General features: G+C 39.9%; 1 protein-coding gene across 1 annotated transcript in view; it reads right to left on the minus strand.

Annotated features, from left to right (window-relative positions):
- Positions 1–6,130: 6,130 nt before the first annotated feature.
- The window catches only part of kif23 (kinesin family member 23), a 36,291-nt gene continuing 17,837 nt past the window's right edge, over positions 6,131–24,584 (minus strand). Inside the window, exons 26-30 of the mRNA XM_072385135.1 lie at positions 17,753–17,845; positions 17,466–17,603; positions 12,372–12,407; positions 8,235–8,412; positions 6,131–6,312 (exon numbers count right to left, since the gene is read on the minus strand). Coding sequence (XP_072241236.1) covers positions 6,131–6,312; positions 8,235–8,412; positions 12,372–12,407; positions 17,466–17,603; positions 17,753–17,845 — 627 coding nt within the window. The remainder of the gene's footprint in view (positions 6,313–8,234; positions 8,413–12,371; positions 12,408–17,465; positions 17,604–17,752; positions 17,846–24,584) is intronic.

The raw sequence follows: 24,584 nt of genomic DNA on the forward strand, positions 1-24,584 counted from the left end.
ACTGCCCCCATGTAGTCAGTAGGAAGGAGAAGAGAGGGACAGCAGTGAAGAAAGTGGGAAGCTTTTCATCACACTGATATAGCAGGATCACACTGCAAAATAAAAATAAAAAGATACTGATAGAACTGACATCCTGATATTTATGTAATCTTGTTGTCCTTGTCTGCTGTTGACAGTTGCTTTTATTCTTTAGGTGTAATACTTTTACGTGGCATTATATTATGATAGTGTCATGAACAGTAACATTTTAATTGCAATTATTTGTGTGACAGTTTATACAGCTTCAGAATTCACTTCACCTGACGTTTCCGACTCTGAGCTCTGAGGACGCCATAATAGACCTATCAAGCTAGTTTGATACTCCGAATAAATGCTTTGACTGCTCAAATCCCTTGTAGTGCTCAATGTTTTAATTTTTCCTCTCAAAAACTGTACAAAACTCAATGAAGACACTAATCCAACTTGTAATGTTCAATTTAAATTTCAAACTAAATGCTTTTTGGTGATCAATTATCAGTCTCGCATAACTTTTCATAGACTCTTGCCTCAAAGGAGCGAGTATCAGCCTGCGTGGTTGCTTGTCTTGTTGCTAGCCCTTTGATGAACTAGTGTACCCGGCCTCTTGCCCTTTTGTAAGATGGAATATAAACAGTATGTTGCATTGCAATGCTGCTAAGAAAATTTTGATCAGCTATCATGTTGCTGTTTCAGCTGTCTCCAGGATGCAGTAGTAGGAAGACATCTGTGTTATATGTGTCAGAAATGTGTTAGTGATGTAGTTGCATGGTCACGAGGGGCGCTGTGGAGGACCAAGTCCCACTGGGAGACAGATGGCAGTGGCCACAGAAGTGTGAGGCGTTTGCTGGCTCTGCACATTCACTGTAGGGCCAGATCTCAACACCTCACCCCTTTCGATTTATCAAGCCTGCCTGGGTTATTTAAGGCCACATATTAATCACGCGGAATAACGAAGGTGATAGATTAGGGTTATAGGAAAGTTTGGAGATTTAAGGATAAAATTATTTTTCCAATGTTCGTGAGGCACTGACTGCAACCACTTATTGTCTGATCAAAACGATACAATCCTATTTCATAATCTATCCACTTAATTTTCATATTCAGCAATGAGATAATTTCTTTTCAATCATCATTTGTAACGAGATATCTTTGACTTACTGAGCTGTGCCAGTTGTCTGTTCATAAACGGGTCACATAACACAGAATGAATGCACTTACATTACTTCTCTTTCTGAGTAAAATGATATGGCTGGTAAAACTGAGGTGTTAATATGAAGAAATTATGCTAAACCACCTTTGAATGTTTTTTTTTATCATATACAATGTAGGTGTTAATTCATTCTAATGGAGAATTAAAGCAGCGAGAGTTAGAGAGCAGTGCTTGTCAGGCCTCTTTGCTGTTATTAAACTGCTGTGTGAGAGGGAGGATATGCATACATCAACACTCAACACGTCAACACTTGCAATTTGCAGGAGCTGGGGGAATGTGTGAGTGTATGTGTCTCACTGCAGCCTTGAAGAACCACTGAATTTAATCTGAACAAGGGCCTAGTAGAGGTATTTCAGTCCTCTGTGTAAATGAAGCTAATAGTAAACATAAAAAAATTAAGATTGCAATTACATGCGTTAAAGAAAACACATTTTATGTAAGAGGTCGCGTAAAGCAGCAGGTCTATCTGTATCATCGCAGCATTAGTTGGTACTGAATAAAGTATCCTGTTCATGGGCAGGAACACCCTCTGCATTGCAATAATAAGTGTATAGTTTGCTAATGGGCGTCTAAAATGAGATAGTCTGGTGTGCTGTTAAAAGGCCTGGAGAGATGTGAGGATCTTATTCTAACACCTAAAGCTGACTTGATCTTGTGTCTTTACTCCTACCAGCTGCTCTTTGCTCTGACGGACATGAGCACATTCCATGGAAAGAAGATTCTGGTTGAGCCATTTTCCTGCCAATCAAAGTCGAAGGGGTCAAGACCCCCCCCCCCCGGGATAGCATGCTCTTGCAGCCTCTTCTCGTCATGCACTGAGGGTCTCCGGATGGAGCATGTCGCATATGTGTTGATGTAGGATCATTTGAGCATGTCAGCATGCAGGCAAGTGCACAACACTGTGTCTATAAGAGGCCACGGTTAAGTTTAAACTAATTAATGGGGCTGAACTTTTCAAGGCAGTGCATAGCTTTCAAAGCAGCAGGACCCAATGCTATATTTAAATCTTAGATGCTGCAGGGTTATTTACAGCTGGGAACATTATCCAACACCTCTTTTTGCTGAATCCAAATGAAAACTGCCACCTGAGTGCTGAGATCGGGGGGGGGGGGGGGGGGGGGGGGACTTCAGAGCCGCTTGTTTCCTTTTTACTTTCTATCATTTATACTCATAAATATACAATAACTTAAGTTAATAGGCATTTTCAATGTTATCTACTACAAACATTCATGTGTAAACATTACATAAAATGTACAAAAAATGTCTCGATTTTAATCTACAAATAGAGCCTGAGAGTAAAACCTGTCATCCAGGTAGGAGTTTTATCAGCCAATATTTGTTTGTCAGACATATAGGGATTGGCACATGTGTCTGCCAATAAGTAACAAGAAGCCACTGAGAGAACGCTTAATGTGTGCTTCAAGTCATTTAGAAAGGGTGGCATCATCACATTACTGTGCAATAGTGATCTTTTTAAAATCTTTTGCTTCAATCATAATCTGGTCTACATTAACCAATTTTGTACTGATTTGTTGTTTGTTGAAAAAAAGGGTGTTTTTCAAAGTGTAAATATTTGTATTTGCATTACATAAAAAATAGTCATTAGGTATGTTAATGATGTTTCATTTGATAGATGTTGTAAGTTTACATTTGGTTATGCCACAATAGTATGTATGTATGTATGAATATATATATATATATATATATATATATATATATGCACTGGTACAGCACATGAAAGGGGAGATACGTTTATGGAAGGATACTGTGACATTTCACAATAGATGTCTAATCTGAGTTAATGCTCTTGAACAATGTAGCACCTGATTGTTGGCTTAACTTGGGAGCTGTGGCGACTGAAGCCTGTTGCCCAGCCTGTGCCCAGCTCCTTTGGGACTTTAGTGAAGCACTATAACTGGCCAGTGTAAGGGCCTAGCGAGAGGGGAGGACTGCGAAGCAATGTCAGAGTGCTGAAATTTGTGCTCTCTTAAGACTCTTTCCCTGTCCCTTTCTCAGCAGGGCCCTGTTGCCACCTTTCTCTCATCCTGTGCCCCACCGCTCATCCTCCCACATGACAGAGGAGCTGTCGGAGCAGCTGGGGTTAGGGATACTTGTCAGCAAGGCTATCATGTGTCCTCTGAGTCTGTCCCCTGTCTGTCCCAAAGCCATGTCGACTGACAGCCAGCATCAGCTGATTATCGCCACTGTGGCAGTAAGAGAAACCCACTTTGGCAGCGACAGGCTTATGACCTGCAAGACACGCTCATATTGAGTAACCAACACTTCATCCAGAGGCTCAGGCTGTGTTACCCTAGCCTTGAGAACACACTACTGGGCAGATAATCTGACACATTAGCAATCTGTTTAAGGTTAAAGGATCAAATTGTAGCCGCAGTCATAAATTGCATCTGTTACCCATACAAGATGTTTATGTGTTTGTACACTGTAATTGAGCTTTATAGCTTCTTTGAGATACAGAGCAGAGCGGTTGTAAATGTGATTCTAATCATATCTACAAAAACATGTCTAATAGATCATTAAACAGGATGTTTACTCATCATTAAAGCAGTGCTTTGCTATGTTTGAATAAGTTATATTGCTGACCGAAGGCAAGTGTAGAAACGGCAGTATATGAACATGGCACTCATAAAAGTTATTTTAATCCCTCGTGGCCAGTCGTGCTTGGTGTTTGTGTATTTTGAGAATCTCTGAGAGGTTAACACCCCCTGTGCACAGAGGCTCAGACAGACTACTGGTGTCTGGTATCAAGCTGAATTAAAGCTATGTCAACACATTCAGTCATCCAGGCTTACATTATAGAGGCCCCTAGTCATTTCTTATCCGAGGCACAGACATACAGTCAGCCACATTACGTACACACAAACACACACAAGACAGATATTCCACTGTTTCTTTTTGTTGTCTGCCATGAGGACACGTTTTTTCTTGTTTACATTTCGCAAAGATTAGCGAGCACTGAAAGATATCATTTATTGATGGAATCAAATTAGAAGTCTCGTACTTTTGCACAATAACATCAAGACCAAAACAGATTAATAAGAATGAATTTTTTGTTGTGTGTTGGCTGAAATATTGCTCTCGAGACGGAAGACGGTAAAATTTTCTTCCATACCGAATGTGCTATTGTGTCAACAGCCTCGGGTCCTCATGCTGCAGAATAACTGTAACTGACTAGTTGTTATGTAAAGAAGCCGAGTCCAATTGGAGAGGCGAATTGCTACCTTCCCCACTGCTGAATTCAGCATGAATGAGGCAACGTTGATGTTGTCCTCAGACTCCTGTTGTTCTGTTGATTGTCTGTGTATGTGGCTTGTTAGGCTCCTGAAAGCTTTCTGTTTAGTCCCAGAAATAGAGGCTTGAAGGTGACATCTGTCTGGGAGGTGGAGAGAACTGTAGAGTGCTGTGCTGCTATAAATACGCCACGGCCCTGACAGCTCACAGAGGAAACAGCTGAGAAGAGGAGCTTTGCTATGTTGCATACCTCCTGGTGACCCTGTCACATCCCCAGAGGTCTTAATTATTCTGCACTACCAACTCACCTCTGCTTACTACAGAAACTGTGACACACAGAGGCCTGTCAGAGGAGAGTGCCATGCCGTTCTCAATGCTGCACTCACAGAACATCTAAACAGCAGTTTGTTTTGGTGTACATATATATACATATACATTAGCCCCTTTACAAGTCTTTCATTCAGGTTTTAAATGAGTATAATATTGCATCCTTCAGCATGTTCTTGCAGCATAAAGCCATCTGCAATGCAATTATTTTGTACTTTCTCATCACACTGCATGTTGACACCTTGGTTTGTCATCTTTTGCCTCTTTAAATTCAATAGATCTGTAATATGACTTTTTTTGTTCATTCATTTTTTTAAATGCTTTAAATGACTCACACCTTCTCTGTTACTGTGTTTTGGCTCAAGAGATGCCACCACAGAAAATATTCAGTTGAATGGGCTGATGTCTAATCTTATACTCTGGGTTGCAGACCATAAAACAAGTCATGTTTTAGCATAGTGTGAATGACCTCTGTTAGCCTTTGAGTGACGTTGGTAGCTTTAACGACCAGTGCTGGTATGGCGGTACATCTTTATCACCTTTGCAGCCTTAATGGCAACTTCTAAATGGGTCTTGTGTTTCCACGCTCAGGTTTCCATGTTGCCAAGGTCACAAACCTGTTTCTGTTACACGTAATACAATTTATACACAAAATCTGTATCATCAATGTTTATTTCTCTGTCATAAAGCATATCATAATTATGCTGCTTAATACCAGACTTCATCTTTTCTCCACTTTCAAATTAGTCGCACATTGCTGGCGGGATAAGTGCCCACCAGTCGCCCTGCAATAATTCCTCATGTTGTTCCTGCAGAGCCTTAACCAGCTCTCAGTCCTGACAATGACTGATTCTGCTTTGTTGCCTTCATCTGGGCCCAATTGTGTGCTTATGTGTGAGTGTGCGACACTAACTGGTACCAGTGGATAGATTACCTAATACAGTCCAAACACGTTATTAGACCCCAGGGCGCTGGCTAAGTCACTCAGAGTTCTGTTTCTGCCCTTTTAATTATTCATCAAGGTATTGCCTGGGATGTAACCTCAATTACTGTCGGCTGCGGGGCCAGGTCACGTGTTGTTAACACTGTGCTGTGATCAGAGCCACCACAGGAAAAGCTGCCAACAGGAAGAAGTGTTCTGTGGCTTGGCACTCCACCCACCACCACTGATTGGCTCACGTTTAGCAGGATGCTGGCTGCATTGAGGGTAGGGAAGGGAGGGGAGGGGCATTCCGCAGATTCCCCAGAGCCACAATGGGTAAGTAGGATGGTGTAAATACTGTAAATCAGAGCTTGATGGGCGTGATCAGTGTGGTGTGAGGATCATGAGTCTTGAGGAGGAGGGGTAGAAACAGCTGAAGGCTTTAATGAGCCAAGAGGAGAGTGAGATGTGAGCGCTCTCTCTTGGGCCCACCTGTAGTGGGCAAACAGGCTTTGCACCTGCAGTCCTGAAACCCTCAGCACACAGAACAGTTTGATAGAGAGGAACTGGCAGCCCATCAACACTTGACATAAGGACACAGGGATGAGAGGTTGGTCTGATTTGAGTGGCTGGAAGGTGCCAAAATTAAGCACACTGTCCATCAAAAGCTACTTTCTTTCAGTGTTATCGTGTCGGCATCATTGTATCATCACACTTTTATCCATCTTTAACAGAAAGACAGAAAAATAAACTCAGCTAAACATTTCTGCCTCTTAACTGGCAACTTAATGAGGCACCTGCATTTCCATTCATAACATCCATAAACTCAAACTGCCAAAGCTGGATTTCTGTTTCTATCAGATTTGGTGAGTGATCAGACATCCCATTTCTTGGCTGATTTGTGGCAATCATGTGCGACTGTCCCCAGAGCCTGCCTCACTCTGACAACCATGCCATGCATATCCAGGTAGTGATAATGAGAGCTGCTGTCATGGCGAGCTATGACTAACAGCAGTTTCATGCTGTGTTAAATAAGGACTGCTGCCTTGTTAGAGTCTACTCCCTCAGGCCACACCTTCCTTCACTATCTGATACAGAGACCTCCAAATCCAAACAAATCAGGATATAAAAAGATGGTTATCTCAAGGTGACAAATGATTAGATGTTTTTACCATCTGCCGTCTACCGTCTTTTACCGTCACAACAGCAAAAATAATCCACCATCCTTTGATATTTCCCTGCAGTAAATCAACATGACACCTGACAGTTCTGCAGCCGTGAACCCTTTTCACCGGTTACAATAAACAATGCTGCAAAAATTAGTGAAATAATTTATCCTTTTTTTTTTTTAGAAGCTTGATATGCAATTGTCTGTTTGCCAAACAAATTCATGATTACACTATTTTGCACTTTTTTCATACTAAACTATTACTGGGTAGACCTGAAGAGCATTGTTAATGAGAGGGATTATCACGATTAAGTTTTTAATTTCCTTGGTGATTTATCTTTTACTTGATTGATAAACAAAAACCTTGAAAATTTTGTTATTGGAATTAATCAAGCAACTGTAATCTGCATTTTTCTCTGTTTTCACATTTTTCAGATTAAGACTGCAGCTAAATTCGTGTCTAAATTACCAGGTAACCAATGAGAATAGGTTTGACACTATTCTAACATACAACATATAAAGTGTTAATTAAGCATATTTGGAACCATTTTTAGCACATTTTCAAATGTTAAAATGCTAGTGATTGCAAAGATTTACAAATGTTGTGTATGTTGATGAGGTGATATTTAATATTTAAAGAAAACAAAGGTGTGAGTTTATATAGATATGATGTAAACTGCACCTCGGCACGTTGGTGTCGGCATCCAATGATAATCATGAGGCGATACCATGTGATAATTGTAGCATTACCTTTGAACACAGATAAACTGGGTATCAGCAAACCCAGAAAATAAACAGAAATGTTAATACAGTTATTGCTTTATTGCTCTGCCACTACACTGATCAAAATATGAAGTTAAAAACAACAAAACAAATGTGATCATAATTTCTATCCATCAATTCATCCATTTTCTATACCTGCTCCATCATATTCTGTGCAGCTTATCCACTCAACACTCAAATTCAAGATCAAATTCAGTTGGTTAAGGTTAGGCAACAAAACCACTAATCTTAGGGAGGAAAAAAATCATGGTTATACCTGAGGAAAAGCCTTTCAATACAATGCTTATTCCTAATAAAGCAGTATTTAACAAGGTTGGAGTGACACCAGCTGAAAATCTATAATGACGTGTCATATTTGGGCACACTTACTCTAACAATAACTCTGAATTAAAAAATGTGTCCAAACTTTTGACTGGTGCTATATATTAGGCTTAGAGATGTCTAGGCAATGAGAAATCTTTGGTTTTATATAATTGTGAGAGGACTGGGTTAAATAATTAGCTATGAAAGTAATGCGTAGATGTAGCCCTAAATAGTGTATCAACATATCTGACAACAAGCTGTTTTGTCAGAGCTGAAGACTCTTTGCTGTGGGCGACTGTACTGCATCACTCCCAGAGGAGAGGAGCAGATGTCCCAGAAAAGTGCTACTAGCTCCAGGCAGCCTTTCTTCAGGGGGGCCACAAGACAGGAAGCAGATCCAGCTGGGACATCCTGTGTCATAAATATTGTCTGAATTTGCACGGACGGCAGTGGCACATGCCAGCATCTGCTTGTGCTTGCATGTGACCTTGATTATGGATTTACATTTAGGGTCGTGAACTGCAGTTGACAATTTAGTGGCAGCAAGAGTGGTCAGTGAAATATGTGGACATTCTTTCAAGTTATGCGTTGTTTATGGCATTTGTCTTTTCAAAAGCCAAGCTTGTTACACACCAGTCCAGTATATGGTACTGCATATGGTATAGTCTGCCGTTATGTTTTAGAGTAATGGTACTAACTTGTGTACATGAAGCAATAATGCATATATTAATTTTACAAGCTGACAGCTTTTCTTTCTTATCAGTTTTAATCAGGTGATTTAATTGCGTCTTTTTTCTAAAGGTCTTGTTTAGATTATATGGTAGGTGATAATTAACTGGCTTGCTCGCCCACAATATTGCTTTGTTCACGTTGATCCAGCAGCTAAATAAAAACAGCCAATGCTGAAGCAAACCTGCAAAATGAATTCCGGAGGAAGTAATGCAAACGCTGTGTGTGAGCTGGGTGGATTATCCATAGCTGCAGTCCTGCTGCCTCTCTGGGATAGCGCCTTTTATTATGGAGTGTTTTATTGCTGCTGGAGTAAGCTGACATGGAAGAGATGGCTATAAAATGAAGCCTCCCTTTCTCAGTTTTCTGCCACCTCCCATGAAAGCTTTGCAGTATGTATGCACACACATTCATGTGTATTGTCTGTGATACAAGGGGATTGATGTGCATTACAGGCTTGTTATCTTTGCAGTTGGTTTAGGAAGCTGTGTTTCTGGAATAAATAACACATCAGTCATTACTTATGTGTCACTGTGAACCATGTATTCACACAGGAGTTTATGTGTAGAGAAGCACTGGGAGGAGGTCTGATTAATGTTTCATTTTAATGCACCACCACATCTGTTTTGTGGTTGACAGAGTTTTGGCTAAAAATTAAGTTTCTCAAATACTTTTCCACAACCAACAATGAGCTAATGGGGACATCCATAAAACAACATTTGACATGTCACTGAAGTGTGTTTGCTGTTCACTTTATAAATCTGTCAGCTAATAAAAATGATCAGGATCAGAAGATACAGATTCACTGGTGGAGTGTTAGGACACACCCGTAGACATTTTCCCAAGCTGTGTGTATGTGTTTGAGTGGCCATGTTTACATGCTTTGCAGTTAGGAGGAGCAGGGATCAGTGGAAGCAGAGCGCTGACATGTTGACCCATACCAAAGCCCTCTGTCATTACAGGGATCAAACTGTTCAAGGCCACAGACTCTCACTTTTACTCCTCCCTCTGAAAAAATGCTGTGCCTGCCCTCCTCACTTATACCAGCATAGTTACATGTTCAAGGAGTTTGAGGACCATATTCATGCTATTTTTGCCTCTTATTATTATAAATGGCCGCAGTCTTAAGAAAATTGTGCGGTCATAAGTGCATACACTTATGTGCATACACTTATGACCACACATAGCAGATCTTTAGCAGATCTCAGCCTTATGACCCCTTATGACCACACATAGCAGATCTTTAGCAGATCTCAGCCTTACTGTTTTTCATGTGAAAACACTGAGGATCGAAAGTTGCCCAGCATCTATAATTTTATCCTTGTACAAAATTATGCAGACTGAAATTACTGTGTTTCCCTGCAGCAGCCCACTGTGGTATTGCATACATTTATTAGATCCGTTCTGTTGTGCTTCTTAGAAATGCATATTTAGATAGAAGGGAGCAGCACGACTTAATATAATTTTACAAACTGTCTCATATAGACTGATTTTATATACTACAAATTTGTTATGCTAAGCGTGTCAAGAAGGAAACATAACTGCAATCTAGATTACATACAGTGGTAAGATTTGTTCCAGTGAAGAAAATGCATGCATAGGGGTGGTTTGTGGACACTAGGACTAGGTTTGACATCTTGTCTAAAGTATGGCATGTGGTTACATGTAGGCAACAAAAGTTTTGGGGTTTGGTTGAATATAGTGAAAACAATATGCCATATGCATCAAGCCAGCGCTGAGTTTTTATTTATTCCACCACAAACCACAAGCTGTTCCTCACCATAACCGAGTCAGATAAATATCTAAACATAATGATATGCTGTGTTGCCACGTAATTGCTATAAGCAGATATTTTGGGAAAAACAGATGTTTTGCTGGTAGATTCAGCATTTTGCAACATGGTCGATACATCTGTAGAAGATGCCCGGTTAAGTTGTCCTGGAGATAAAGCTTTCTGTATACATTCAATGGTATCAAACAAGTGCGTCCTTGAAGTCTTTGTAAGCTGTGTGCTTTCCCCAGAACATAAAACATTCTCAGACAAAAGAAATTAGCATAATTTACCCTCATATTTGCTGGCTAACAGTCTTCATTCTCCCTGCTTTTGCTGGCAAATTGCTTTGTTTCATCTCAAGTTACGGCTGCTTTCATGTCACCTGAGTACACATAAGTAGAACATCAGTACAATAATTGCCTCATCATGCAATAAATAAATAAATAAATAAGCCAGTGAGATAATGATTATGGTAATAAATACATCTTTTTATTCTAGAAATGACCATTATCTATTGAAAACCTTCTTTAACTTGACTATTACATAATTCAACTATGACTTATTTCAGACATTCATTGTTCTTGGAAACGTATTTACATAGCACGACTTTTATATTTAACAGTATACATTTCAAAGAATTTTTGGGAAAGGGACGTGGGTCCCTTGGTCCTCCTATATCAATTCCACACTACACCTGAAAAGTGACCAAAATGTGCAACCAAAGGCTGGAACTCTAAGTAATTAAACCTAACAAAGATTATCATATGGAACAAGTCTCCTGTTAAATGGTGTACGTTGGCACTTAATTTTTTTGCTGCCAGATGAAAGTTACAAGGTGGTACCATCATGGAATACAATGTCAACTGGGATCTGTCCACAAAAAGATAGAAAGACGAACAGACAGCTGTCAAAGTTAGTAGTCAAAGTTTGTTAGTAGGTGTATCCAGGTCTACATTTTGCTATGATGACACATACAGACACACCAAACATGGAAGGTGAAAGCAATACTGAGTTTTCTATTAAAAATTGTGATAAAAGCCAGAGGGATCTGTCTTTTAATAATGGCCTCCAGAAACAGGCTGACAGATACTCAGGAGTTCTTTGAGTGTGATATGTGGGGCAAAGAAATTCTACATGTGCGCATACATGTTTTGTGTGTTTGTTTTCTAACAGTACATGAAAAAGGAAGGTGTCGTGGCAAGAGAGTGTTTTTTTCTTTTCTCCCCCTCTCTGATTACTGCTGTTTTGGCAGCTGACGCCCAGTAATGGAGACCTGGCTGTCAGTGAAATTTGTAGCTGTCTGCCGTAGCACAGCTCTTCATTCCAATCAGCAGCTGTCAGACCAGCCTAGACCGTTATTAATGATGGCTACTAACTGCCTCACAAATTCTCGGCACTATTTGAGAGCCAGCGTGAAATAAGGTTACACTCTTCCCAGTGTGCTGCTGTGGGTTAATGGAGAGATCTCAAATATCAAACATCTATAAAAACTACTTGAGAGCCTTCTCTTATTTAAGAAGCATGTGTCATATTAAAATAAAGTTTGTGATTTTGAAACAACAGTTTTAATGTTTTGTCCTTGAGAAGCTCAGCTGTTGGAAGTTTGCACCTTAAATCACTGTTATCATACTCACGCCTGCATTGTTATGTGAGTGAGTGCATTGCTGAAGTAATCGCTCTGCTTGATTGACGAAGATAACTGCCTCATAAAAAAAAAAAGAAAACTTCTTTATATCCTTGTATGGTTGAGGTTGCACTAATAGAATTGTGTGTGAGGACATAAATGTGATGTGACAGAAAAAGCATGTGTTTGTCAGCTGTTAAACATGGGGGACGGGCATTCAGAACAGCACACTGGGGAACAGCTGCCATATAAATCACTCACCTTTGAAATGCAGTGAGCCTCCCCCTCACCATCATTCTGTTGGTGAACACAGGAACGGTTAAGCACACAGCAACTGACAACTGGGACATTACCTTCAAACTTTGTAAACATTGCCCTCAACAAATTATGCTTTTATACAGTTGCGTTGCCATGGTAATCATATGTCAAGTAAATATTGTGACTGGTCGCCAAAATTTTAAGAGCATATAAGCTGATTGATCACAGAGAGTGTATTTGTTTACAACCCAAATATCTGATATCCATGTTTAAGCCTTTTTCCCTCATGCAGTGCAGCCATTTGGGCTGCCTGTGGGAACGCAAATGCCTACAACCTTGACTAAAGATTTCCTGTTTTACCCAAACAGCTAGCTTGTGATAGCTGCAGAAAATTACGGATTGACTCCAGTCATTGAAAGTAATAGAAATCATTCAGACATTCACATTCTTCTTTTGGTCCTTAGTTTTATTCCCATTCACCTTACAGTATTATAGATACATCTAAATATATGCACTATTAATGTCAACACAAAAAGTGTCCATCGCTCCTGACATGCTGTATACAAAATACTGTGATTTCCACCCTTTATTTCTGTGTCATGTCCTGCCTCCTGAGCACTCTACTCGATCGTCACTCAAGAGTAAATTCTGTAATAAGAGCTCATCTGTTCTGGATAAACTCCTCCTGTGAAGTGCAAGCACGAGTGTGTTTTATGGTTATTTTGACAATTCAAATTTATTAATATGGCACATTTCTTACGTCAGGCGTAAACTCAATTAGCAAAATAAATTAACAACAAGAAAATTTCAAAATATAATAAGAATATTGAAATTTATTTTGAGAAAAGACATATTTTCAGTTTGCTTTATAAACAAGTTGTAGCAGGTCTGAGTTGATGTGGCAGGTTCATTTATGGCTGAAAGTATCATTAGGATTTAGAGTCTATTAGTCTATTAGTTGGACCTTAACTGAATTATCTTACTTCATGATCTATTGATTTTTGTCAACAGACTTTTGCATGTTTTTTTCATGCTACTGAACACAAAAATAATGCAGAGCAGCACAGTGCCGTGTCACACAGCCTTTCATAAGATACTCACATTTTGACTGTTGTGCTACATTTAATGGGTGAAACAGATGGGGGATGGCTCTACATGTTGGGTCGAGCCACGTGATAAAGACCAGATTGAGCTCACTTTCCTGACCACTTGTGCCTTAAAAACTTGACTTTAAATTGTCTCCAGTTGCTGATTCCTTGTGCTTTTGCTTGTTGCTTTACACATTACAAACCATTTAGTTAAGGTTAGGTAGGAAAAGCGAGGTGATTGAGTTTAAAGAAGGTTCATGGCTTGCATCAAAATATCCTTTAGCTGTATTACTGGTTGCTGAGTCCTGGACTTTTTGGCTAAAGACACAAAGCATGCTGTAGACACAAACCGCGCATACTATTTAAATATATTACTTTGAAGTTGCACTGGATGGCAATAAAAGAAAGAAAGAAACAAGAAGGATTTTGTCTTCATCAGCAGAAACAATGATTTTCTGAGAAACCGAGCTGGGATTTTTACTCTGCATAGCTTATGCTTTGGATGGTTATTTACTTTTTCACTACATTTTCTTTACCACAGAACCTGTGTGTTGCAAAATGCACGGCATGTAACACTGATGCAAAAGTCGCATGGTGTAAAAGTCAATATATTGCCATAACATTTTTTAGATTTGAGTTGTTTTAGTTTGGTGAACATTACCTCCTCTGGTGGCCCTGGTCTGAGTAGTGGTTAACTTGGCTCTCCCATTCATGAATTCTCTCTGAATCTTTCTGATTCGTTGTCTGCTCCATATAAGATATCAACTACTCATAAGTGCTGCGCACATCTACACTTCCACAAAAACATTTACATAAGTAATCCTTCTGCATAATTTCTTCTGACCCACTAGAAGTGTGTAGTGGTGTATTTCTCTACAGAGACACCCCCCAATACAGCTGTCCATTGTTTGATTTTTCTGTTTTTGAAACATTTTCAGGCTGCAACCTGTGAAGGTTTGCAGAGGTGTGTGTATTAGTAATTGTATTTTAGAGCGCAGCCCCTGTGAAAGATCTAATAGTAACTGATTATGTTTTCTTACTGATTTACGACTTTGATTTATGACTGATTGTAATCTTTTTCTATATAGGGCTGCCACCCTTGCTTGCAGCATTGGTTAGGAGGGGTCAGGTTTAAATGCTGTGTTGGTTAGTATGCCAATAGTAAATGCAACACATTGAAAATGTGGACAGTTCTCCACACATCAACACAATTGGGAAAATAGTTTAGTAATATACAGTATGAGCATTATTTCCAGGACACAAGGCTAGCCTTGGGGGAAGATAGCTGAGAACACAATTGGTAACCTTTTGTGAGGTTTCGCTCTGCTTCAACTTGCTTTGCCCCAACTTCCCTCGCTCAAGGCAAAACTGTGTGGAGTAGCACCACCCACAAAAATCCAGAATTTAAACACAAGCTGCATAGTTACATTGACTCACACAGTTTCACTCATATCTTTCATCTGCAGGATTACTTACCCACCCTTTTAAGTTGATGAGTTACACCACATAGAAGATTGACGGTTTCAGTTATTATGGGTCTTGTAAAAGAGTGAAGATTCCAATCCTGTGACAGGTAGCAATTAAGTCTTAAAGAGGTGTAACAAGGTCCTGGATTATCCTTGTCAGAGGTCATAACAAAGAACAGCATGTCTGTTGTGTTTGAGTTGTTACAGAAGGATAAAGTAGAAGGAGAAAACATTGTTGAGGATATTTTTTTTTCTCTGTTTGTATGACCTTTGGTTCCCTGGTAATCCTTATCTCAAGAATCTTGAGCTGGTTTCCTACCCTCATCTACAGGGCAATCTTTCCATCCCTCCTTGGTCTGCAAAGGAATGCTCACACCTGTAGCACTTCACCCTAATGTGCATTCTGTTGTGGGAATTCAACAGGGCAAACCCTCTGCGAGCACATGCTGATCACTCCTCAGATAACAAGCAGTTGTTTTGGCAACAGACAGACATCAGAGAAATGATGAAGCAAAAGACGGAATGATAATAATAATAATGATAGTTACTGTTATATGAGGTGCTGGCGCCCTGGAGTCCGACGGCTGTTTGTGGTTCATTAAGACCTGTTCTTGCTCTGTTTTAGTGCAGAGCCACATTCCGCAGTGTGTTAAGTTGTTTGTCAGTGGTTGCGCCTTGCAGCTCAAGGTGAAGAAATTGATATGTGTGTGAGTCAACAGCTCCACTGATCTGGAATTGAAGAAAGCCGTAGGACATATCGCTAACCACTCAACCACTTGTCAATCTAGACACTGTTACCACCCCACCCTCCAGGCAGAACACAGAGAAACTGCTGACAATTCCAGGATGCTAAAGATACAATTTCTCCAACAGGAAGAGCAAATCCTTCTTCAAGTATTCTGTCAGGTTTAAAATCAAAGGGCTGTTGAGTCAGGGTAATGTTTTCCTGTGGAGTCATGTCCCTTTCGAGCAGACAAAAAGTAGAAGGCAGTTTGTCATTTCTAGATTTGAAAAATGTTCCTATGTGGGTTTTCAGTAACCCTGGTATTTTGTAATCACTCAAACAGAAACATACTGGAGCCTGAAGTTACCTTTGCAAAAAAGAGCAGCATTAGTTCTATTTTTAGAAATCAGTTTGATTGGTACTTAGTCATTAGTTGTCACTTGCTGTGACCTGTTTTGTGGCTGTGGTTTTGTGGCTTCTTCCTGGTTCATTGAAGGCCTGTAATGTGATCTCACAACATGAATATGAAAGGTTAGAGTGATGTGACAGAGGGTCACAGAGGCTGAGGCAGAGATGTCACCATATTATGTGACTTTTTACACTTTTACACAGGAATTCAGCAATGTAAGTGGTGAGTCATCTTTGTCTTCTTATCTACTTCTGCAACTTTCTGTTGCCAGTGTTCAGATTGTACTTACAAAATAACTAACATCACTACCTCAGTAACATGTGTGTGTTTAATTCGATTCTAGAAACAGAAATATGACCACACTGGCTCTGTGAGGTTCCAATATTTTAACATGGTGGTGCTTTGAGCTAACAGCTAAATACAGCTCACTAACGTGCTCTCAGTTTAGCAACCCATCAGCTCCAGACTAATGACTGTGACTTAGAATAAACAACTCATATTTCTGGGCCTCCTGTGTTGTCATCAAACATCTGGATAACAAATTTGTGGCCCAGAAATTCCTGATCTGTGTACCAGTTATTGGTTAATTGCAAATTAATTTATCAAAGCTATCCAACAGTTAAATCACTGTCACGTGATAGGCTATGGTTTCAAGATTCTGTTTTTGACTGATCTGGTTGCCATGATTTTCCACATTGCTGTTTTCTAGTGGGATTCAAACCCCACACTAACATGATTGGTCAACACTACCTAAGCAACAGCCTTACAACAAATGGAAAGCGAAATATTTCCGCTGCAGCTATCATACTTTGTTATTTCCCATCCCTGCACCCCAAGGTAAACACAAGAAACTTGTGCTCAAAGTTTATAAGACAAGTCTGTTGACTGCACACTGATGAATGTCTGAGCTGGGAATGACATCCAGAGATCCAGTTGCAAGCACTGACTGGGCTAGCTATTGTTAGCAGTACAAGTGTTTACACAGTGTTTTGTGCATCTGATGACCATAGCAATATCTTCACAGACAGAGATACATAAGGTACTATGTGTTTAAGACACAGACTGACAGAAATGCTAATAAACAGTTTATTACTGCAACTATCACCACATTTTATGCAAGGTGCAGCCATGTTGGGTTTTCAGGTTTGGTGAGGTTCCTCTGACTTCTCCAAGTCAGAATTCCAACTTTGGGGACATTCTGGTGGATTATTCCCACAGTAATCTTGAAAATTTAGTCTCCCAGGTACAAATGGACCGTGCTATTATAGCAGCTCTCCGGTTTGTCAGCTTACTGACTGTTCCTCCCTGTCTCCCTGAACATGCTTCTCTGGTTGCTGATGACAGTGTGCAGAGGATGACTGGCATTGTCCAGAATGGCCAGCAGTTTGGTTCGTGTTCTTCCTCTGTCACTGTCGACAGAGAGTCCAGCTCCATGCCGACCACAGAACCGGCCCTCCTGATCAGCTTTTCCAGCCTGGATAGGTCTGCCTTAGATATGCTGCCACCCCAGCACACCACAGCGTAGGAGAGGATGTTGGTGACCACAGACTGGTAAAACATCCACAGGAGCTTCCTGCAGATGTTAAAGGATCACAGTCTCCTCAGGAAATACAATCTGCTCTAGGCCTTCTTATATAGCTTTCCCAGTCCAGCTCATTGCCAAGCCACAGCCTGAGGTATTTCTAGGTCTCCATGACCTCCACCTCCTCTCCCTCAATCAGGACTGGTCTCATCCTTGGATTGGACCTCTCAAAGTCTATGACCACTTTTTTGGTCTTTGAGGTGTTGAGCTGCAGATTGTTCGTGTGGCACCAGACAATGTGATTAGTCACAGCATTTATTTTCTGTGAAACTGTCGTGGGTTGCTCGCTATACACAATAAAACACAAAATCTAAAAAACTTTGTTTGACTCGAGTGTGAGAAATTATTTTTTTCCATTATTTTCTCACATTTTTTAGACCAAACAACCTAAATCATTCAGAAAAATCAATCCACAGATTGATTGATAATAAGTATTATTGTTAGCTGCACTTATTCATAGTAGGATTGAATAAAATGATCCACTTTTATAACTCCCTTACACATTTTTTCAGTCATTCAGAAAGATGGTTTACTGTAATTCTTAACATAAATCACACTTCTCTCCAGAACAAATGTAGGATTCTACAATCTGCTAAATCTATCAGCCTTTGAGTTTAACACCAGGGGAAATGGTAAACCTTGCTTTTGTACATGTCAGATAAAGCAGGATGAACAGCCATGAAGTCACACAGCATTAAAAGTTCCCTTTTCCCAAATCGCAAAGCCACATAGTAGGGCACAGCTGCATAACTGCAAGACTATAACTCTTACACGCTCTATAAACCAATCACTTCCTGGATTGCCTCATTTTCAGGCAAGACTGTTTCATCTGTGTGCGGAGAACAAATCTTCCGTCGTGAATTATACACTCACTGACGAATCAGCTTATTCTTGAAACTCAGTGGACAGTGAGACACAAAATCTATGCCATGAGGGAGCCGTTACGTTCACAGAGTCACTGCTCTTCTGTGCACTTTCAGGAATCTAGTTTCAGACCCGTGAAATGAAATACCTATATGTGGGTGTGACCCAGACATTGCATCAGTGGGTGTCAAAACTGCACATCTGGGTGGGAAGTTGTTTTAGCTTATGTTTCAAGAGGAAAGACAGCGGTTGATGTGTGCTTTATCAAAGACTTGAATTACCGCAGCCCTCACTCTTTTACACTGGGACACACTCGCATTTGGAGTCATTGCTTGGTTAACTGTAGTTGATCACAAACTGTGCAGAGGCTTAGATTATTATGAACATTAAAAACAGTCTTGAAGTGGATGCTTTTTACCTTACAGATCTGCTCCTTGAAACATTTCCACGGGATTTTGAAAGATGGGATTTTAAAGAGTGTGACATGGACTGACTACTGTCGTTTACAATTCGCAAAATGTTGTAAAGAAAAATGTTGTTCAACCATTCATTTAGTGACATGCTGAATTCTGCATACATTCCATGTGTTGTGAGTAGTGGTGCATCACCAGAATCACATCTAGTTTACCAGCACTAAACGATAATCCTGTAAGATATCAATATGTAACTCTAAGTCTGTCTAGTTGCTCCTCTTTTGATATTGTCACATCATAATGAAGACTGGGACCTTTCAAGCTGATCATAAAGTCTATGATGAAGAAGAATATACACGATAACATGTACAATTTCATTTTCACTTGACAAATTTTGTTTGCTAATGAGTATAACAAGATAGAAAGATCCAGAACAATTATGGTAATAAATTCTGCATCAGTATTAGACTTATTTTAATCCATTTGTTGAGTGCAAATATTAATTGTGCCACTGAGTATCTTCATAGAAGAGTGTGTTATTCTTTCTGTATTCTGTACTAATTTATATGTAGAATGTATTCAATTTTCTCTTTAAATCATCAGTGGCCCATGCAGCCTGAAGTGACTAATGGATAAGTGCCAGATCTTAAAACCACTTGTAAAATTAACAACAATCTGGAAAGAGGGTAATATGGCAGCTAATATGTCTCTTAATCCTTGTTAAAACTGAGGTTGTGATTACCCTTGTTGAAGTCAAGTTGTTTCATGGATTAAATGACATTATTACAGCTCACGGATGGATTCCAAAAATTCACTCCTGTTTTAAGAGTCACAGACGCATTTAGCATGTTGGGGGAGCTTTACACTGTTGGCTGGCTTTGACGACAGTGTCCAAGCTGAAGTGTTGTGTTGAAACAGGCTTTTTTGATGGTGCCCACAACCATAGTGTCCTGTGCTATAGTGCTCAGAAATCGTGAATCTGGTAAATGGTGGGGGAAAAAATTCTGTGCAGCATTGACACCATGAAGAAAAAGAGGTATATCTGCCTCAGTCTATCTGTTTTACACTGAGAGCCAACACTCAACGGGCAGAGGAAACCATGGAAATTAACAAATTTGTGGCTAAGCTATTAGTGGCTTTTTGGCTGGCAATGCTAAAGATGGATCGCTTATCTGACTTTAATAGCTGGCACAGCAGCATTAGTGCTGAGCTGGAGCGAGGAGAAGAACAATACGGCACATTAGAAGAGCAGCCAGCACGCACCACAAACTGCTCCAGACTTCTAATTAGCATTCATTAACAGTAGGGGAAAGAGCAATTATGGTCTTTAAGTAGCGCATTAGCTAATGTTGCTTTTTCACATGTCAGCAGATTTAAATAGGAGGAGTGTGCTGCCACATCAGAGCCACTGCTTTGTGCTGACTGGGAGGTTTTGGTTGATGCTTGTGATGACCTTAAAATACACTGCTGCTGTTTGTTTACTCTAGTTATTACTGCTAACAAGGCCACAGACTCAGTCAGACATAACTGACTGTTTGTTGCCACCACAGCTGTTTGACGACTTTTCCAGAAGCATGGTAGCCACTACATTATTGTCATGTTTTCATGTTGCTTTATAGAGTTGCTTGACAGACACAGAAGCTTTTGGTGTAATCTACAGCCTCTTTATAGACATCGGAAATACTTCCATATCAAATTACAACAGTCTAATGAAATGAAATCGCACATTTCCAAAAAGTCAGAACATTGAAAAGAATGCATGAAACAAAATGCGGCGAACTGCAGATTAAAATCAGTTGAATCTGTAATTTGTTGAAAATATAGTTCAGCATTGAAACACTGTATTAAAAAGAGACCTGATCCTTTATTAGAAAGGATTTCTGAAAACTACTGTCACAGAACACACTTTATTACTGCATCCACAAATGCAAGTTTACGTCTACAATGCAAAGGAAAAAAACATTAAGGCCCCATAAATGATACCTTCTCTGGGTCTAAACTTATTCAGAATGAACTGGGGCAAAGTGCAAAAAACTTTTCTTGTGGTCTGACAGACACAAATGGGAAATTCTCTCTGAAAATCATAGACGCAGCATTCTCCAGGCTCAAGGGGAGAGGAACTTTCCAGCTTATAATCAGCACACAGTTCAAAAGCCTGGATCTAAAGAACAATGCAATGTAAATATATTTGAGGCAGGCAGTCAGAATTGTTGTGCATGGTATTTCTCATGTGAGGATTCTTTTAGGATATTGGCCTGGCAAAACATTTACACTTCAGATAGATGAGAATGAAAATAGAAAATATAGAAAATGTCATGAAATAGAAAGAGCTGCTCCGCATTGTTCATAAACAGTATCTGTTGTGCATGAGCTGTAGCATTAAAAACCCTATCAAACTTGGAAATTGGTTTCCATGACAATAAAGCAGCTAACCACACGATTGTAGTGCTATGGCCTGTTTAAATAGCAACCTGCCGTTCCTATTTCCCACTTGCTCGTGCTTCTGTCACACTTGTCTAAACTTTAATAAATCTGCGATTCTATTTTGACGAGGCAGAATGATTGCAAAAGACGTCCTCAACATAATTCTAACTATCCAATTCAAGAGACCTGCAATATAACGGTGAAAAGTTCAAATTAATTATAGGGATTTAAAGATATCTCTAACTAGACTTATGACTTTTTAAAGTGACAGTGCCAGAGAAAACTTCTTGTTACAGCCTGAATATTGAGCTATCCCAACACTGGTGAAAAGTGTGAACATTCTTTTAAAATGCAGAAATCTTAGAAATGATTTAAATAGATCAGTCTGGAAAAATTACTTACTGGGTTGCAACATTTCATGCTTAATCTGTAATGGCGTGCATTTGGATTCAATCCACCAAACACAAAAGCAGGTGTGAATGCAGGGATTCGTCTTCTGAAGCACTTTCAAGGAGGGATTTGGGTGGTTTACACTACTGGACCAATCATAACTCCACTGTACAATTCTAACACTGTTCTGTCAATCCAAGCTTTAGTGATCCAACATAGCATGATGTAGCTCTTGCTTTGGGTGGATATCAGATCTGCTTATTGAAACAATCAAACAAAACAAAAAAACGTGTTGCCTCTTGTGGCAACAAGAAACTCATTTCTTTTTCCATGCAACTGGTATTCTGTTTTTTTTCTCATATTGGATTGTGCATGCAGAACATCTTTCTAAACACTGCCTCTGTGTTCTCCCTTTGAATCAAGCAGCAAAAATATTGTTGCTTGAGTTAGGGCTTGAACTTGGTTTTGCAACCGCTCTGCGTTGGTGTTTTGCAAATACACCCCTACATGTTATGGCATTTAGATGCCACTTGGAAGCAGTCTCGGAAATAACCAGAACAACCTGCACCATTGGGATTGGGATTTTATTGGTACTTTGGCTTTGTTCTAGTCAAAATGGACACATATCTGCTTTGTAATGGAGCACAATAATGAACATTTTCCACTGGAGCTGTTGTCTGTGCTGTTCAGTTCTTTATTATTCTTGGCACTTCATCCTCTTTGTGATGAAATTGGTAAAAAACCTGTGGCTAAAAACAATATCTTTAACAATCAACATTCTATCTACGCATTGCATAATTTCCAAGCTGTGCGCAGTAAGTTTGTTGGAGACCATCTGTGTTGACGAAATATTGAAAATTCATCATTCATCCGACTTATATGATATTCCAAACATAGAGAGATGGTGGAAAATGTGAAAACAATTGTGGCAGTCTTTGTTACATATTATTATAATCACATTCAGTATTTTTGAATGAGTTCTCCAGGTCTGATTTTGTGCTTTTAATAAATCAATGTATTTATTTATTGTTGATCATCTGGTGAAACCTAAAGTTTATTTGTAACGCCTTGGGCTTGTCAGGCCCACAGGTCTGGATCAGCAGACATAGAGAAATGCTTGTTGTGAAACTTGGCTTCAGACACACGCTGATCGCAGTGTGAAACAGATGCAGAAGTTTGACATGAATGTTTTTCACAGTCTTATGCAGATTAAAGTGTGCTGTTGGATCAACAAACAGAGGGTGCTGCTGGGTGACTGATTTACAATTTCCTCTGACTTCATTACTGCAAATGAAGCAAGGCTGAAACATTATTCAGCTGCTCTGTGTACTTACAACTTTGTTCAGGCACAAATATTCTCTATGCCTCTGCATGTTTTATGTTGTGAAATCACCATGAATGGCCTTCAGAAATGACTTCACTTTGAGCTTACATATCCACACCACATTTACTGAATGGAAGGATTAATGTGGTTGTTGTGCAATCTGATAGTGACAATTTACAGCCAGGCCATTGATATTGGCAGCTGTCCGACCATGAATAAAGGGACACAAAATCTCCTTCACAGAGCTGTCAGCAGGTTCAGGCTCGACTGCAGAGCCCCCTTTTTTAATTTCGCACACCAAGGAATGAGAGAGGCTGAGCGCTGGAACGTGTAACAATAACATGCACGTAAGAGACAGGCGATAAAAGAAATGTCACTCTTGTCAAACATGGACGCCATTGAGGCAAAAGTAAGCAGACGTTTGCCGTCTTCCGTTTTCTTATTATCTTTATTATTGTTACGGCAGTGGGCGGTCAAGGTTCACTTACAGAGCACTCTTAACTGTGTATCCTGTCACATACACACCCACCACAAGCATACACACATAACTCCTGTCTCTCCTAACACCAGCCCTGCTCTGTGTGCTCTGCTAATATTGACTCTCCTGACTAACACTGCCTCTATTGAGTCAAACACAGAACTGTTTGACTAGAATTAGAACATCATTGAGATAACAGCCGTCGACCTGTCCAGGCTGGTGCTTTGGTGCTAATGTAAAGCTGAGCAGGAGAACCACAGCCGGTGAGAGAGCCGAGGGTGCAGAGGTGGACTTCACAACTTGGTACCTACACAAATATTTTCTCACTCCGGGACTTTTATCGCCAGCACACAATAACAGCCACTTGTGAAATGTCTTCTTTGAAATCACACACAGAATTCTTGTTCCCTGTGGACAGTGTTGTGTTTATATGTATGCCATTTCTGTCATTAAGCCCATTGAGTCCTTGAAGTTGTAAAACTGGCTCGTCACTGGGACCATTGTGTTTTTTGTGTCAATGTGACAAAAAAAACAAAGAGCTGTCATACTTCTTGGCTGCAGGAATAAAAGCTTGCATTTTGCACCCAAGCAGGTTTTTAATCTGAGTGCAGGTATTAAATTCTTATCGGTGGTTACACATTGCAGTCATAATGTTAACAGCTCTACCCAACCATAAAACACACACACACAAAAACACACAGATAAGAAAACTCACTCGACTACTCACCACATGCTGGCCGACACAACAGCTTTGTAGATCTTTATCTCTATCTGTCACGTACGCATTTCACAGACTGCGTCCGAAATCTCTCCTCATTCATTAACCTAACCTCTTTTTTCATGCCTCATTATTTATCCTGAGTGCTTGAATTCCATCTGTGTGTGTGTTTGTTGATTATATTGTGCCCTGAGGATTTGCTAAGAGTGCAAAAGGGTAGCATAAGACCTCAATTCTAAAAAAGTTGGGGTGCTGTGTAAAATATGAATAAAAACAGAATGTACTGATTTGCAGATCTCAACGACCACTTATTCCCAATTGAAAAAAGAAAACATA

Source organism: Leuresthes tenuis, unplaced genomic scaffold (genome assembly GCF_036924035.1).
Source record: "Leuresthes tenuis unplaced genomic scaffold, fLeuTen1.0.hap1 SCAF_5, whole genome shotgun sequence".
Classification (NCBI taxonomy): domain Eukaryota; kingdom Metazoa; phylum Chordata; class Actinopteri; order Atheriniformes; family Atherinopsidae; genus Leuresthes; species Leuresthes tenuis.